The sequence below is a fragment of the Cinclus cinclus genome, chromosome 18 (assembly GCF_963662255.1).
Source record: "Cinclus cinclus chromosome 18, bCinCin1.1, whole genome shotgun sequence".
NCBI lineage: Eukaryota > Metazoa > Chordata > Aves > Passeriformes > Cinclidae > Cinclus > Cinclus cinclus.
Window position 1 is genome coordinate 2,084,845 of NC_085063.1, and position 12,792 is coordinate 2,097,636.

The window sequence follows — 12,792 nt, forward strand, 5'->3', positions numbered from 1 at the left end:
GTGTTCTTGTCCTTCCATATTTTTGATGAAAAGGACATGCAAGCTTCATAGTGGTACCTGGTACTGGTTCTGGACAGTAGCAAAATGGTGCCTCTGTTTAGTTTATGCTTCTGCACCTAAACTATAATTTTCCAGTAATATTTGATGCTCACAGTTGAAATAGTATATTCAGTCATGTTATAAGTTACCATGTTAATATTTGGTATTCTATATAGTACTTAATTCTGACTTTTTTTTTAATACATCAAGCATGTGTTTTCCCATCAGACAGAAGTACTAATTATTTAGTGTTTCATGTGTAGTCCAGAGATGCGTTACCTTAATCCAGCTGATTTTTTTAACTGAACTTTACTCTTTTTAGAGAACCAATTGATAATCTTACCCCTGAGGAGAGGGATGCTCGAACAGTGTTCTGCATGCAGTTGGCTGCAAGAATTCGACCAAGAGACCTAGAAGAATTTTTCTCCACAGTAGGGAAGGTAATTGATAGGGAAGTTAGTCATTCTGAATTCTGCCTCAAGCTTTCCTAGTAATACTTAAGTACAGGTTCAATAATTTTTCAGAATTGCAAGCATGAGGCTTTCTGGAGCTTCCTATACCTGTGCAAAGGGGGATTAGCAATGAACTAACTATTAAAAGCTTTGAAGACAAAAATGTAGTTTCTTAGTAGTTCATTGTTAATGTGATGTTAATGTGATTCACATTGTTAATGTGAATGCATGTTGATGCAATTCTGACTCAAACAACTTCATTTTTTATATTTTTTTTCAGATAGGTCTGTCAGTTGTAGTGTAATTTGAAAATTCATGTAACTTCTAAGTTGGAAAAACTTGACTTGTTCTATCAGCTGTAAGTTTCTGGTGTAAGGCTTTAGAGTGCTGCAAGTTCTGTCACATACAAAAGCAAAACAGCAGTTTTAATGCTAGCTTGCCTCTGGGATATGTTTCTTAAAAAAGGGTGTTTGCTGCTGTAGAATTAAAGCTGTTGGCTTGGCAAATGATTCTCTGTATTAATGTGTCTGAGAAATAAGCTGCATTAGGTTTTTCCCTTTTTCTCTAAAAGTATTTCTGTCTGTGTTCTTGCCTTTCAGGTTCGTGATGTGCGAATGATTTCAGATAGAAATTCCAGACGTTCAAAGGGAATTGCTTATGTTGAATTTGTTGATGTTAGTTCAGTGCCCTTGGCAATAGGACTGACTGGACAGAGAGTCCTGGGTGTACCTATTATAGTACAGGCATCACAGGTAAGGAACTGTAAACCACATTTTTGTTCATGCAGAGTTATGCCTCTTGTATCTTGATGAGAAACATAGTGTTTGAAAATTTGGTTACCACTGAATGTTTGGAAAACTTTTAACAAGGATGATTATTTAAGCTAGTGGTAATGGACTTCTGTTTTCCATGGATAACAGGCAAATTAAAATGATCCAAAGTAACAGTGTTACAAAAGTGAAGGCTATATTGTGTATGTATTCCAGATAATTTACTAGGTAGAAGCCAGAATTCTGCATGAAGTTGTTCAGTTGGAAGACTTTTGGAATCTGTTTCTGTACTTGGTCATGGTCTTGGCTTTTGTAGCTCTTCAGTTCAAGTCTGATAAATAGACTGCAGATCATGCATGATCAGCTTCTGTATGTTTGATGAATCTTCTACTTTGGTCTGATAGATACTTCTTATGTTAGGGTTTTTAAAATTAATTTCTTATCAAAGGTGAATTTTTATTTTCTCCTCAGGCAGAGAAAAACAGAGCAGCAGCAATGGCAAATAATCTGCAGAAGGGCAGTGCTGGTCCTATGAGACTCTATGTGGGATCATTACACTTCAACATAACTGAAGATATGCTTCGAGGAATTTTCGAGCCATTTGGCAGGGTAAACTTTATTTTGGCATGTTGTGTTAGTTAATTTGAATAACCTAGCTTAGTTGTAGAGCACTGTCAGCTTCCAGAAATAATTCAGCTTCATCTCACAAAACCCTTGTGTCTTTCTTGCACTGCTGCGCCCATGCATCCACAGGCCTTAGCTATGTGGGTAGTGTTGGAGAGTAGATGAGAACTTGGATTTGTGGTGGTGTCCAGTGAATTTGATTGGCAGGTCTTTGAAAGTTCAGAATTCAATGAATACCTGAAATTAGGGAGCAGGGAAAAATACTCTGAAACCAGACAAATTCTCTTTGTTGTATCCTGCTCTGGCAACTTGTAGTAACTTTCCCTTTCAGGATTGTGAATAGGAGCCCCATTTCACAGGTTAAAGCACAAAACACAGAACTGGGGCTGAGGTCTTTGAGAACAGTACTGTCTGTCATCTGTTTCTGATGACTTTTTGCTGCAGCTTTAGCTAATGTTAAAACCATGAATTGGCAGTACGTATATACAGCTCTGACTTGGTCCCATTCTCACTCCTGAGCATTGGGCAGCAGGATGCAGCATGGTAACAAGTTTATGTAGAGATAATTATGGAAGTGAATAGATAAAACCTAAAGTTTTCTGTGGAGTTACAGTATGTTAGCCCTACTGTGCTGCGGTACTGGGGTATATATCATTTAGGTAGGGGAAAAGTTAGATATTCAACATGGTTCTTAGATGGGTAAAAGGAAGTCTGTAATGTTTGAGGGTTTTTCCTGCTGTCCTTGGATATGAACTCTGCCTCATATACATATAGCAAATGCTTTTCACATGCTTTACTCAGACTCAGTATGCATATCCCTTTAAATCTCTTGTGCAAACCCCTGAAAAATTGCTACAATTGATTAAATTTTAATCCACATGGCTGCTCTTCTGGTGATTTGGGGTTGTTTTTTTCCATCAAGGTCTGGCAATAGGATTAAGGTAGTTAAGGAGACTCACATGGAGACCTGTGAAGATCTTTCCTTCTTACTCCCTATACTGCAGTCCTTCCCAATGCTACTTTATGGCTAATGGATAACTCAGTGATGTATTTTAAATTCAGCAATTGTAAACTTCTAGGAGTTCCTATTTACCAATAGTTATTAAAATATACAGCTTTTTCTTAAAGACCCTTGTCAGTCGTGCACATTGCTTTTCTTAGCTTGTAAAATGGAGATTCTCACCATATGAGGTGCCACAATCAATGTGTTTCAGTTACAATCTGACCATGTCTGTATCCTCATTCTGCTAGAATTCTGCATCAGGACCAAGGACTTGTAGATGAGCTCGAAACCCTTATATTTACCTGCTTCTGTCTTACTATCCAAGTACTTATTTAGCTCCCTGTATGCTAATTTTTAAATGAGGAAGGAATAAGAAAAAGAAACTAATTTTAAAAAAATAATAATAGTTTCATGTTCTTGTGTGTGTATTTGACAGGGCTGTTTTCATGTTGTGTTCTGGTATCTTGGGGTTTGTTCCAAAATGTCTGATAATACAGAGCTTTATTCTTATCTTTAGATTGAAAGTATTCAGCTCATGATGGACAGTGAAACTGGACGCTCAAAAGGATATGGATTCATTACGGTATGAATTGCCAGGTTTCTTAGACAATTTCTGAGTGTAACCTTCCCATGTAGGAGAATATCTCTGTAGATGAACTTTCCTATGTATATCTGTGTGGTTATATAGTAGCAATCTAAACATAATGAACTGAACATAATCTAAATTTGCTGCATATGCATAGGAGCTACTGAACTGCTACTGGAAAACTGTATATCTTAATTTAGAAGTGTCATGTTGCAGGATGCAGCACTGGCGTTTTTCTTTGCTTCTGGCAGTTGTCTGGGCATGAGCAATAAATGTGTTTAGGTGAGAATAGTTTATTTTGCAGTTAGTGTGCCTGCAAAAGCAAATGCTATCTTCTGCAGGCAAAGACACTAGTAAAGACTGTTTTTTTTAATAGCTGAAAATAATTGAATTTGAACTTTTTAGGGGAAATAAAATCTTAGAGGCTGAAACTTTCAGTTGAAAACATCTTTCCTCTTTACCCTCAGGTACACAATTTTGTGAACTTGAGTTTCTTGACTGACCTGGCAATTTGTCATTGGGAAAAAAGTCTCAGCTGGGACCTCTGGCACATGGACACAAATGAAACCACATTTATTATATAGTTCATACTTGATGTATTTAACACTGATAAAATGCTTGTATGTTTATTTTGATGTTTCGCAGCATAAAGCAGAACATCTGTTAGGAATAACTAGTAAATACTATGGCAGTTGTAAGGTTGCAAAGGAATTGAGTGTCACTCCTGAAGGAGAACTGCAGCTATGACTTCTGTTGATTGCAGTATCTAGATGCTATAGCCTCAACAATACATTTAAATACATAGTACATAACTATGAGAAAGTAAATACCAAACTATGCGGGTGTTTGGTTTAAATGAAAAATACCAAGCACATTTGTGTTAGCTTGTTCCTATTATCTTACAGGGTTTCTCCTAATTGTGTAATTGTGGATTTTACATACAGTAGAAGTGTTGCTGAGTCCTTTAGGCAAGTATTACTGAATTTGTTTTTCCAATCTACAGTTCTCAGACTCTGAGTGTGCCAAAAAGGCCCTGGAACAACTTAATGGATTTGAGCTGGCTGGGAGGCCAATGAAAGTTGGACATGTAACTGAGCGTACTGATGCTTCCAGTGCTAGCTCTTTTTTGGACAGTGATGAGTTGGAACGGACTGGAATTGACTTGGGAACAACTGGTCGCCTTCAGCTAATGGCAAGACTTGCAGAAGGTACAGTGCTGGATAACAAGTGTGTGAAGAACTCTGAAGAATTTTAATTAAAACACTCCACAGAATGTTAGGATCAGTGTATGCAACTTTTAAATGCACGTTCGTTTTTATCTTTTGACAACAGGAAGATTTCTGATACTTCTGTTTTGCATCCCTAACTGAGTGAAAGGGCTTGCTCCAAGGTCTCTCTGTTCTGTTCCAGGTACTGGTTTGCAGATTCCTCCAGCTGCACAGCAGGCTCTGCAGATGAGCGGGTCTTTGGCCTTTGGAGCTGTGACAGGTAAGAAATTACAGCCTGTATGTATTTTTTTAAATCACGTTTTAAATTTGAAACAGGAGGTACTTAACTGGTTTTTTGTCTTTTAAAACTAGTGACAGTATATCACAATCTGGATGGGTGTGATTCACTTTGCATATTTTTCCAAATCTGTTTTTCATCCCAAACCTTTATCTCTTCACTGTTCCCTGTGCTAATGGGGATTTGTATGTTCTACTGCAGTAGAAGTGTTGACTGTTAAAAATGGCAGGCTCAGAATTGGTAAGGGGATCGACCTCTTTTAAAAAAACAGAGCTGTAAGAGGGGCAGGAAGTTTATTAGGACTTTTTGGGGGACGCATCACAAAGATGGCAGCAGTGTTTTTACAGCATATGTCCTTGTGAGGAAAGACATTTTATGTCAGGGAGTATGTGTGTTGCTAGGGTTTGGCTGTAGTTGTGTGTGTATTCTGCAGGTGGGTATGCTGGAATGAGGCTGAGGGGTATGATTGCTGCTGCTTAGTTCATAGCTGGCCTGAAAAACAAACTATTCATGGGGTCTTCAGAACCAGAGCAGGGAATAACCTCCCTGAAGGTTTCTTTTTTTTGCTATTTTTGATTAATACTATGAACAAAAGATATGAAACTGTCATAGCAGTTGAAAAGACCTGAATGTCACAAATAACCAGATGCCAGAATGTATGGGAAATGTCAGGAGAGTAGCAAAGAAAAGGTGGCATTGTTGTTTGCCTTCTGGCAGAGCTTGTGATAGAAGTAATTCAAATTTAGTAAGATAGGCCTGAATCATGTTACTGGAAGGTCAGGTGCAGTCTTAGGAAGAGCATACATACGAAGCTGTAGACAGTTGCTTAAAGAATATAATAGTTGTTCTAGAGATGTCCCCTTAGAGGGAAAAGGAACTGGCCAGTGACAGGAAAATGTTGGTTGTCTGTTTGAGAAGGATGAAAAATGTACAGTGGTGAGAAGAATGTTTATCTAGTCCAGAAAGAGACCGAAATGTAACCACCTCTTAAGTTAGATCAGCATTAATGGTTATAAAGTGGTGTGGCAGTCTTGTGTAAAAATAGATGTTGGCAAATAGAAATGGGAAGTGTTTAAAAAAAACCACCTGTCCTTTTCCTCCCCTGCGTTTGAAGCAAACAAGGTCAAAAAAATCCAAGCTCGCTAAATCAAGAACATGACCAAAAATGTCTGACACAGCTGAATGGTTCAGGTAGGATGAAATCAGCATGAGAAAACATGGCTGCAGAGAAATAAATGATGAGGCTGAATACAGGTGTTAGAAGAATATACATGTTTAGCAACTGTAGAAACAAAGGTTGTAGGGGTAGTATTGTTCATTCCACTTGTATTGTACAAAAGGAATAATGCAGACTTGTGCAACTTGAGTAACTTTGGAAAAAGATAAAGCTTTTTGCTGCCATAGAGTCATGAGCTATCCCCAAAGTGAGATTTGGTTATGGATTAAAGATCTCTTTACTCTTGTTAGAGAAAATTACTACCAGGAATTATGTCATTGTGGGAGACTTTAACTTCCCCGATACAGATTGGAGAAGAATTGCTAGTAATAATGGTGGGGCCCAGATATTCCTGGATGTGATATCCGACAAATTTCTTCATCAAACACTCAGACTCATGAAGAGGGGATGCTATTTTAAACTCAATTTGGTAAGTAATGAAGATACTATGGATGAGAATAGAAATGACCATTGACTTCAGAGATCATGAGTTGCTCACATATAAGTGGAAGGATACACAAACAGGTTTAACTGATGGTTGAAGAAACAAGGCAATTAAATCATCTGGTCTGAGCAACTTGTGTGTTTGAACAGGCAGGATGTGAAAAGTTTCTTCTGTTTCACAATGTTAATCCTGTGTTGGATCTGTATTCTAGAGAAAGAAAAAGTCCTGCCCCCTTTAGTGTGGGCTCCATGTTAAACCTGGGTGATCAGCTACCTCAAAAGAAATAAGGAATGACCATACAGCCTATGAAGAATAGGGAAAAGGACTGATAATAAAACAATATTTTTAGTTTGGGAAACAAATAAAAGGATAATTGATAACTTCCTGCCAAACAGATTGAGTTATACATTGTAAAAGTCATGAAAACAATGGATGAAGGTGTATCAACTCCTGAAGTGGAAAAAAAAAAAAGTGGGACACAGGTGTATGAAGAACTACTCCCAAGATGTTTCTATGTATTTTGTTGCCTCAATTTCTAGTGAGGATACGGGTCATAAAGTTTGGAATTTGAAGAAGGTAAGCTAGGAATATGTAGTTCAAAAATAAAAAAAGAAAATTACTCCCAAGGTAGAAACAAAGCTAAAAGTAAGAGGCTAATGTAAGCAGTTCAGAGTAAAACTCCCATTAAATGAGTGATGTAATACATGTGTGAAGCGTGAGGTCTCATCTCTAGTATTGTCAATAAACATTTTAAGTCCATGATATGGTATATAGCTGATGACTAGACTTTGCTCCTTCAGAAGTCATACTAAAGGGTAAAGTGGAGAATATTATGAAAGTACAGCATACTGTCAGAAACTGCATTTAAAGACCAACAGTCTTTGATAAAACTGCCTTTCCTTGGCAGAGGAGGAGCAGCTTCTTGCTGATCTTTATACTCCTATCATTTGGACATTATTAAACTGGAGAAATGGGTAATATAGGAAATAAAAGATGTGTCAAGAAGCTGGCTTGGAGAAAAAAGGATTTTTTTTTTTACAGGTGAAAGCTGGGAAAGTTGGAGGCTGTTGTTAAGACCAAAGTTCAGATGTTGGGCTGGTCTTCCATAGTATTTACATGAATGAAAATAGTCAGCAATAGGAATGAAGTGAATCATGTGTTAGTGCTACTGATGAGAAATTCTTGGGGTGTTGTTTTTTTGTTCACCTCTTCAGGGTTAAATCAAATTTCAATCACACCTGGGAGCTTAGCAGTGAAAAGATGGCCAAGGAGGAGAAAAATCTCTGAATACTTCAGTTTATCAATGCCAGAATATGACCTGGCAGCATGATGCATTGTTAAAATATCAGCTGTGTTCATAGAGGCGAGTACACCTGAGCATCTGAGGTGTAATGTATAAATCTACAAACACTTCTGATAATCCATCTTTGAGAGGGCATCAATCAAACTAAAGCAGGGAAGGTAAAGAATCAGGTTTAGGGAACACTCGAGGATTTGGCCATTATTGCTATGGAGAAAATTCCAGCAGGAAAAAGAATTTGAAGCTGAACAGTTGTAGCTGTTCTCTTTCTGAACATAGGAAATTTAAAATAATCAGCCTAAAGAACATTCTTCTAATGCTTTGTGGGACAAAGCATTCCTTACTTGTGGAAGGAGCTGTCTGTTTATGGAAAAAACTTGAGATGGTGTGCTTCAAGAGGAAGGGGGGAGGGATATGTATTATCATCCTGGACCTCCATTTGGCCTCTGTTCAAAGTAAATGACCCGGTACACTGGGCAATACTTGGCAGGCTTTGGTCTACTTAAAGCTATCTGGATTTCAAAATAATCTTTTTATTCTAAGACACAAAGTGATTTGATAGATAGGCCTATATTTCTTCTTTCTCTGTACACTAAACATGTACTCCAATCATGCTAAACTTGTTGCTCTTACAGGTGATACACAAGAACATGAAGCTGAAAAAGTTACTTGGATATGAATTTGACAGATGTATTAATTTTAGTTTCCACATACTATTTAAAACTATGTAGGGAATCATGAGTTGTCAGTCAAGAGTGACAGTTTCTTAATTCCAGATTATTTTAGAAGTCAGAGGAAAGGACCATTCTTTAGTCATGAACAACAAGAGAATCCGGTTACTTGATAAAAGATTGGGTGAGCAGCAGGTTATGTTTTAAAGGTGGTAGATAATTAACCTATGAAACTGTTGCACAAGGTAGTGGTAGCTGACTTTGCTGTGTTTAGAACAGATCTTACTTGGCCCTGGACAGAATTTGCATTGATAATATGTGCAGGTTTACTATGTTAGGTGCAGGAGTTCTGGAGCATTTGGCTGTAGGGCTCCAAGCTGACCCACATAGATAAGTTCAACTGGACGTGATGGGTTATAATTGCAGGAGAAAAAGTTTGTCCTCATCTAAATAGAGGGAATTCAGATATTTGTGAATTTCTTTAAAGTGCCTTTGTTTTCAAAAGAGTGAGTATTAATTAACTAGGTAATTAGTTACAGATTTGGCCAAAACCATGCACTTTCTGCAAAGAGTACAGGCTAAGGCAGCCTTAGCTATTGTGATATTTCTCATTCTGTGGGGGTGAGGACTTGATGTGTTTGTGTCCAGATCTGTATGGAAAACATGCCAAACATAGGGAGCTCTTGTTACAACTCAGCATTCAGCTCTTGCTTTTCAGTATGGTTCCCAGTGGATGTTGTTCTGTGCAAGGGATTGGAAAGGCACATGAGGAAAATCTAGAGTAAAAGCATTTATTCCTATTGGTTCTTCAATGTTGTGGAGGAGGTTTTATTAGAAAAGGAAAAAGTATGTTGGTACTTGTGGGGCCTTCAGGTATTTCCAGGTAAGCTTGGAAGCTTACTTGGTTCTCATCACTTTGCTGCTCTCTAAAGGAGTGAATTAAGGCAATGGTTTGCTTCATTCTTCTCACACATAGTGTCTGTTAAATGGAACCATGATTGAAGGGGCTTATGCTTACAGTTTTTGAATTCTGAAGTTTTCTGTTAGTTCAAAAATGTCAAGTATTAAAGTAATGTACTTGGAATTGGCTAGAAAGTCTGCATTTGTTTGCTCTTTTCACTTTGAATTGGGACAAGTGTATGATGATAAGTAAATAATGATGTTGTTAAACAACTAAATAATGTTTTCTAGGCAAATTACATGTTCTGAACACTTGAAAATGCTTTGAATTTGAAAAATACTGAAGTTACTTGTATCATTATGCCACCTATATGAAAGGATAGTAGATGAAGCATTGCCTTATTCTACTTGAAGTAAAATTGAAAACTGCTTTAAGAATGTCAGGTTTGAATAGCTGTGTGCTTAACTGCTCTCTGGTAGTAAAGATGTCACACCTCTAATGTGTGTCAGAAATGCTGTAATTAATTTGTCATAGAGTAAAACATGTCTTTCAAAGAGCTCAAAATTACAGCAAAAGCAAGTTGGGAGTGATGAGTGAAAAGTTGAATTAAAGGACATGGTCATGTCTGCCCTTTTAAGGTATTGTTTCTCTTTAAAATGCTTTGTGGTCATGGAATCTGTCAAGTACATAGGAGAAGCTGAAATTAGTGAAACTGCTCACAACTAGAAAGGAACAGTGAGACTGGAATAAGCTCTTAACCACAGAAATACAAGCTGAACAACCTGGCTGGCTGGTGATGATACAGTGATGCTAGCAAGCATACTAATTAACTTCTCTCTGTATTTTTCTTTAGATTTACAAACGAGACTTTCTCAGCAGAATGAAGGTAAACTAGCATTTGATATGACTTGTAATTAGTAGGTTTTATTTCAGGTGTCTATAGGGGAAATGCTTCTGGTATAGGGTTTGCCCATACCTGAGAAATTGTCCTGTTAAGTGTCTCTGGGGATTCATACTGTGATTGACTTTTTTGATTGAAAATTCTTAGTGGCTTTTCCTCCAGTGTTGGTAACATTCCCCAGCCATGCCCTAGTCCAAGAAAATGTGTGGGCTGGTATTTGTGGTTGGGTTAGGAGTGTTCTCCCTGCCTTAGAGGGGTCACTCGAGAATCAGGAGTTTGGGTTTACTGTCTCCGAGTTGCTCATTATCTGACTCCAGAACCCTCAATGTCTGAAGTGCATGGGAGAGGGAACTGTATTGTGGGTCCACTGACAGCAGCCTGTGGGACAGTGTTTAATACAATGTACTGAGATGATAAGCAGCAATAAATGACAAGTAATAATTTCACAGTAATAGGGAAAGAGCAGTTTCAGTTTTCAAATGTTTCCTACTTATCTGCATTTTCAAGGGATGAAAGTGTACACTTCTGAAGCATAATTCAGCATGCTTAAAACAGGTTTTAAGAATTCCCCAAGGTATCTGTCCTTTGCTGTGCAGTCAGCTGGGGTAGTACTGCCCTGAGCTGCTGCTGGGCTTCCATGAGGATCAAAATATTAAAGGTGCTGCTGACATACCAACTCAGGCAGACATTTTAAATGTATGTCTTTTAATGTTTAAATGGAAAATATGCCAAAACCAATGTACATGATTATATTTTTACTTTTCATTTCAACTGTGATTTATAATATGCTGGTTTTTTGTATTGATCAGTTCAAATGTGTCTATCATCAGTAGTGTCTGGTTCTGAGTTCTGCTTTCCTGCCTACAATTTCTCTTTAGTCAGAGCTGTTGTTACTGTGCTGAATAAATCAGAGCCATGCATAGCAGATTCTTAGATATGCTAATGTTTTTTTGTTGTTGTTTTTTTTTTTTTTTTTTTCCCATTACAACAGTTCTGGCTGCAGCTGCTTCTGTACAGCCACTTGCAACACAGTGCTTCCAGCTTTCCAACATGTTTAATCCTCAAACGTGAGTGATTTCTCATTATCTGTTTGGCATTTATCAATGACTTTAACATGCAAGAAATCAGAATGTTGCAGGGGTGTGTTTAGTGGGTTTTGGGGGTGGATTTTTTTCTGAATGTTTTCTCTGTCCTGTTTTTCCTTCCCCTGTACAGTGAAGAAGAAGCTGGCTGGGACACAGAAATTAAGGATGATGTGATTGAGGAATGTAACAAACATGGAGGAGTTATCCACATCTACGTTGACAAAAACTCAGCTCAGGTATGCCTGCTTCTGCAGGGGGGACACTGAACAGATGTTAGGAGTTCTGTTGCTCTTTTTTTGTCTAGGGGGAGCACTACAAATATGGGGATTTTCCTAAACTGTACCAAAATTTTTTTTTTTGTGCAGAATGTAGGTGGTTCCCTCCTGTTGTGAATCATTGTGATTCATTGTGAATCATACACATGTGAATCATGTGTAACCTGGATGTGTGCAGGTGCAGTTTTATGGTGCTGCCCTTGGAGGTTTACCCAGCTGAAGTTCCTATAGAAGAGCAGTGACCAGTTCAGCCATTTGGCATTTCCTTTAAGCTGTGCCTTTCCCACAAGTCAGGAACTTCCCTCTTTCTAGAGCACAGGCTTTAGTAGAACAAGCCCTTGCTCCAACAGAATTACAGTGTACAGGTAAATGTGTGCCTCACCCCATGCTTAGAAACAGCTGTGGTCACTCATGATGTTAAAGCTTTACAGTGGGCAGTCTGAAGGCCTGGAGTTAGACTAGGGAAGAGAAAGACTGCTGCTGCTGACTGAATTCCAGATTCATGCCTGCATCTTAAACTGGCCAGTATATTTTTCTTCTGACTTCACCTTGTTTACATAATTCCCAGAATGACTACCTCTTCTCTGTATTTCAGCTCTTAAAATGTATAAACTCTGGAAGGTCTGTAAATAGATTGACTATCTTGAACCTTCTTTTTTAAGAATTCACAGCCCAAACAGTAGTTCAGTTTTCAGTTGGTTTTGGTTTCACAGTTGGGTTTTCCATCAGACCCTTGAAGTGTCCTCTTGTGTTCCATGCTAAGGTATAAGGCTGAGACCCACACTGCTAGTGGTGTGCTTAGGTGGGGTTGTTCTGCCATGGTGATGCACTTGGTGTTCACCAACCATTGTTATCTTGTGCAGCTGCCCTAATGTCACCTGAAACCCTTTCTTGTGGGCTACTGAGAGGTTAGATAGGAGCTGCGGTCTAGCACATAAAACAGTGTGGTGCCTTACCTGGCATCTTGTAATCTTCAAGATCACAGCTATTATCTTGGACCATTGGACTGATGAGAGGC

The 12,792-nt window shown here is 38.3% G+C and overlaps 1 protein-coding gene across 10 annotated transcripts in view; it reads left to right on the forward strand.

Annotated features, from left to right (window-relative positions):
* Positions 1–12,792, forward strand: part of RBM39 (RNA binding motif protein 39) — a 30,647-nt gene that overhangs the window by 15,025 nt on the left and 2,830 nt on the right. For 7 of the 10 annotated variants that reach the window (XM_062505057.1, XM_062505056.1, XM_062505059.1 and 4 more), the window contains 9 exons: positions 362–479; positions 1,091–1,243; positions 1,733–1,870; positions 3,406–3,471; positions 4,478–4,682; positions 4,885–4,962; positions 10,367–10,399; positions 11,406–11,481; positions 11,630–11,735. In XM_062505057.1, coding sequence (XP_062361041.1) covers positions 362–479; positions 1,091–1,243; positions 1,733–1,870; positions 3,406–3,471; positions 4,478–4,682; positions 4,885–4,962; positions 10,367–10,399; positions 11,406–11,481; positions 11,630–11,735 — 973 coding nt within the window. Of the gene's footprint in view, positions 1–361; positions 480–1,090; positions 1,244–1,732; positions 1,871–3,405; positions 3,472–4,477; positions 4,683–4,884; positions 4,963–6,447; positions 6,627–10,366; positions 10,400–11,405; positions 11,482–11,629; positions 11,736–12,792 lie in introns of all 10 variants that reach the window. The other 3 variants (XR_009933776.1, XR_009933777.1, XM_062505058.1) reach the window with 3 other exon arrangements.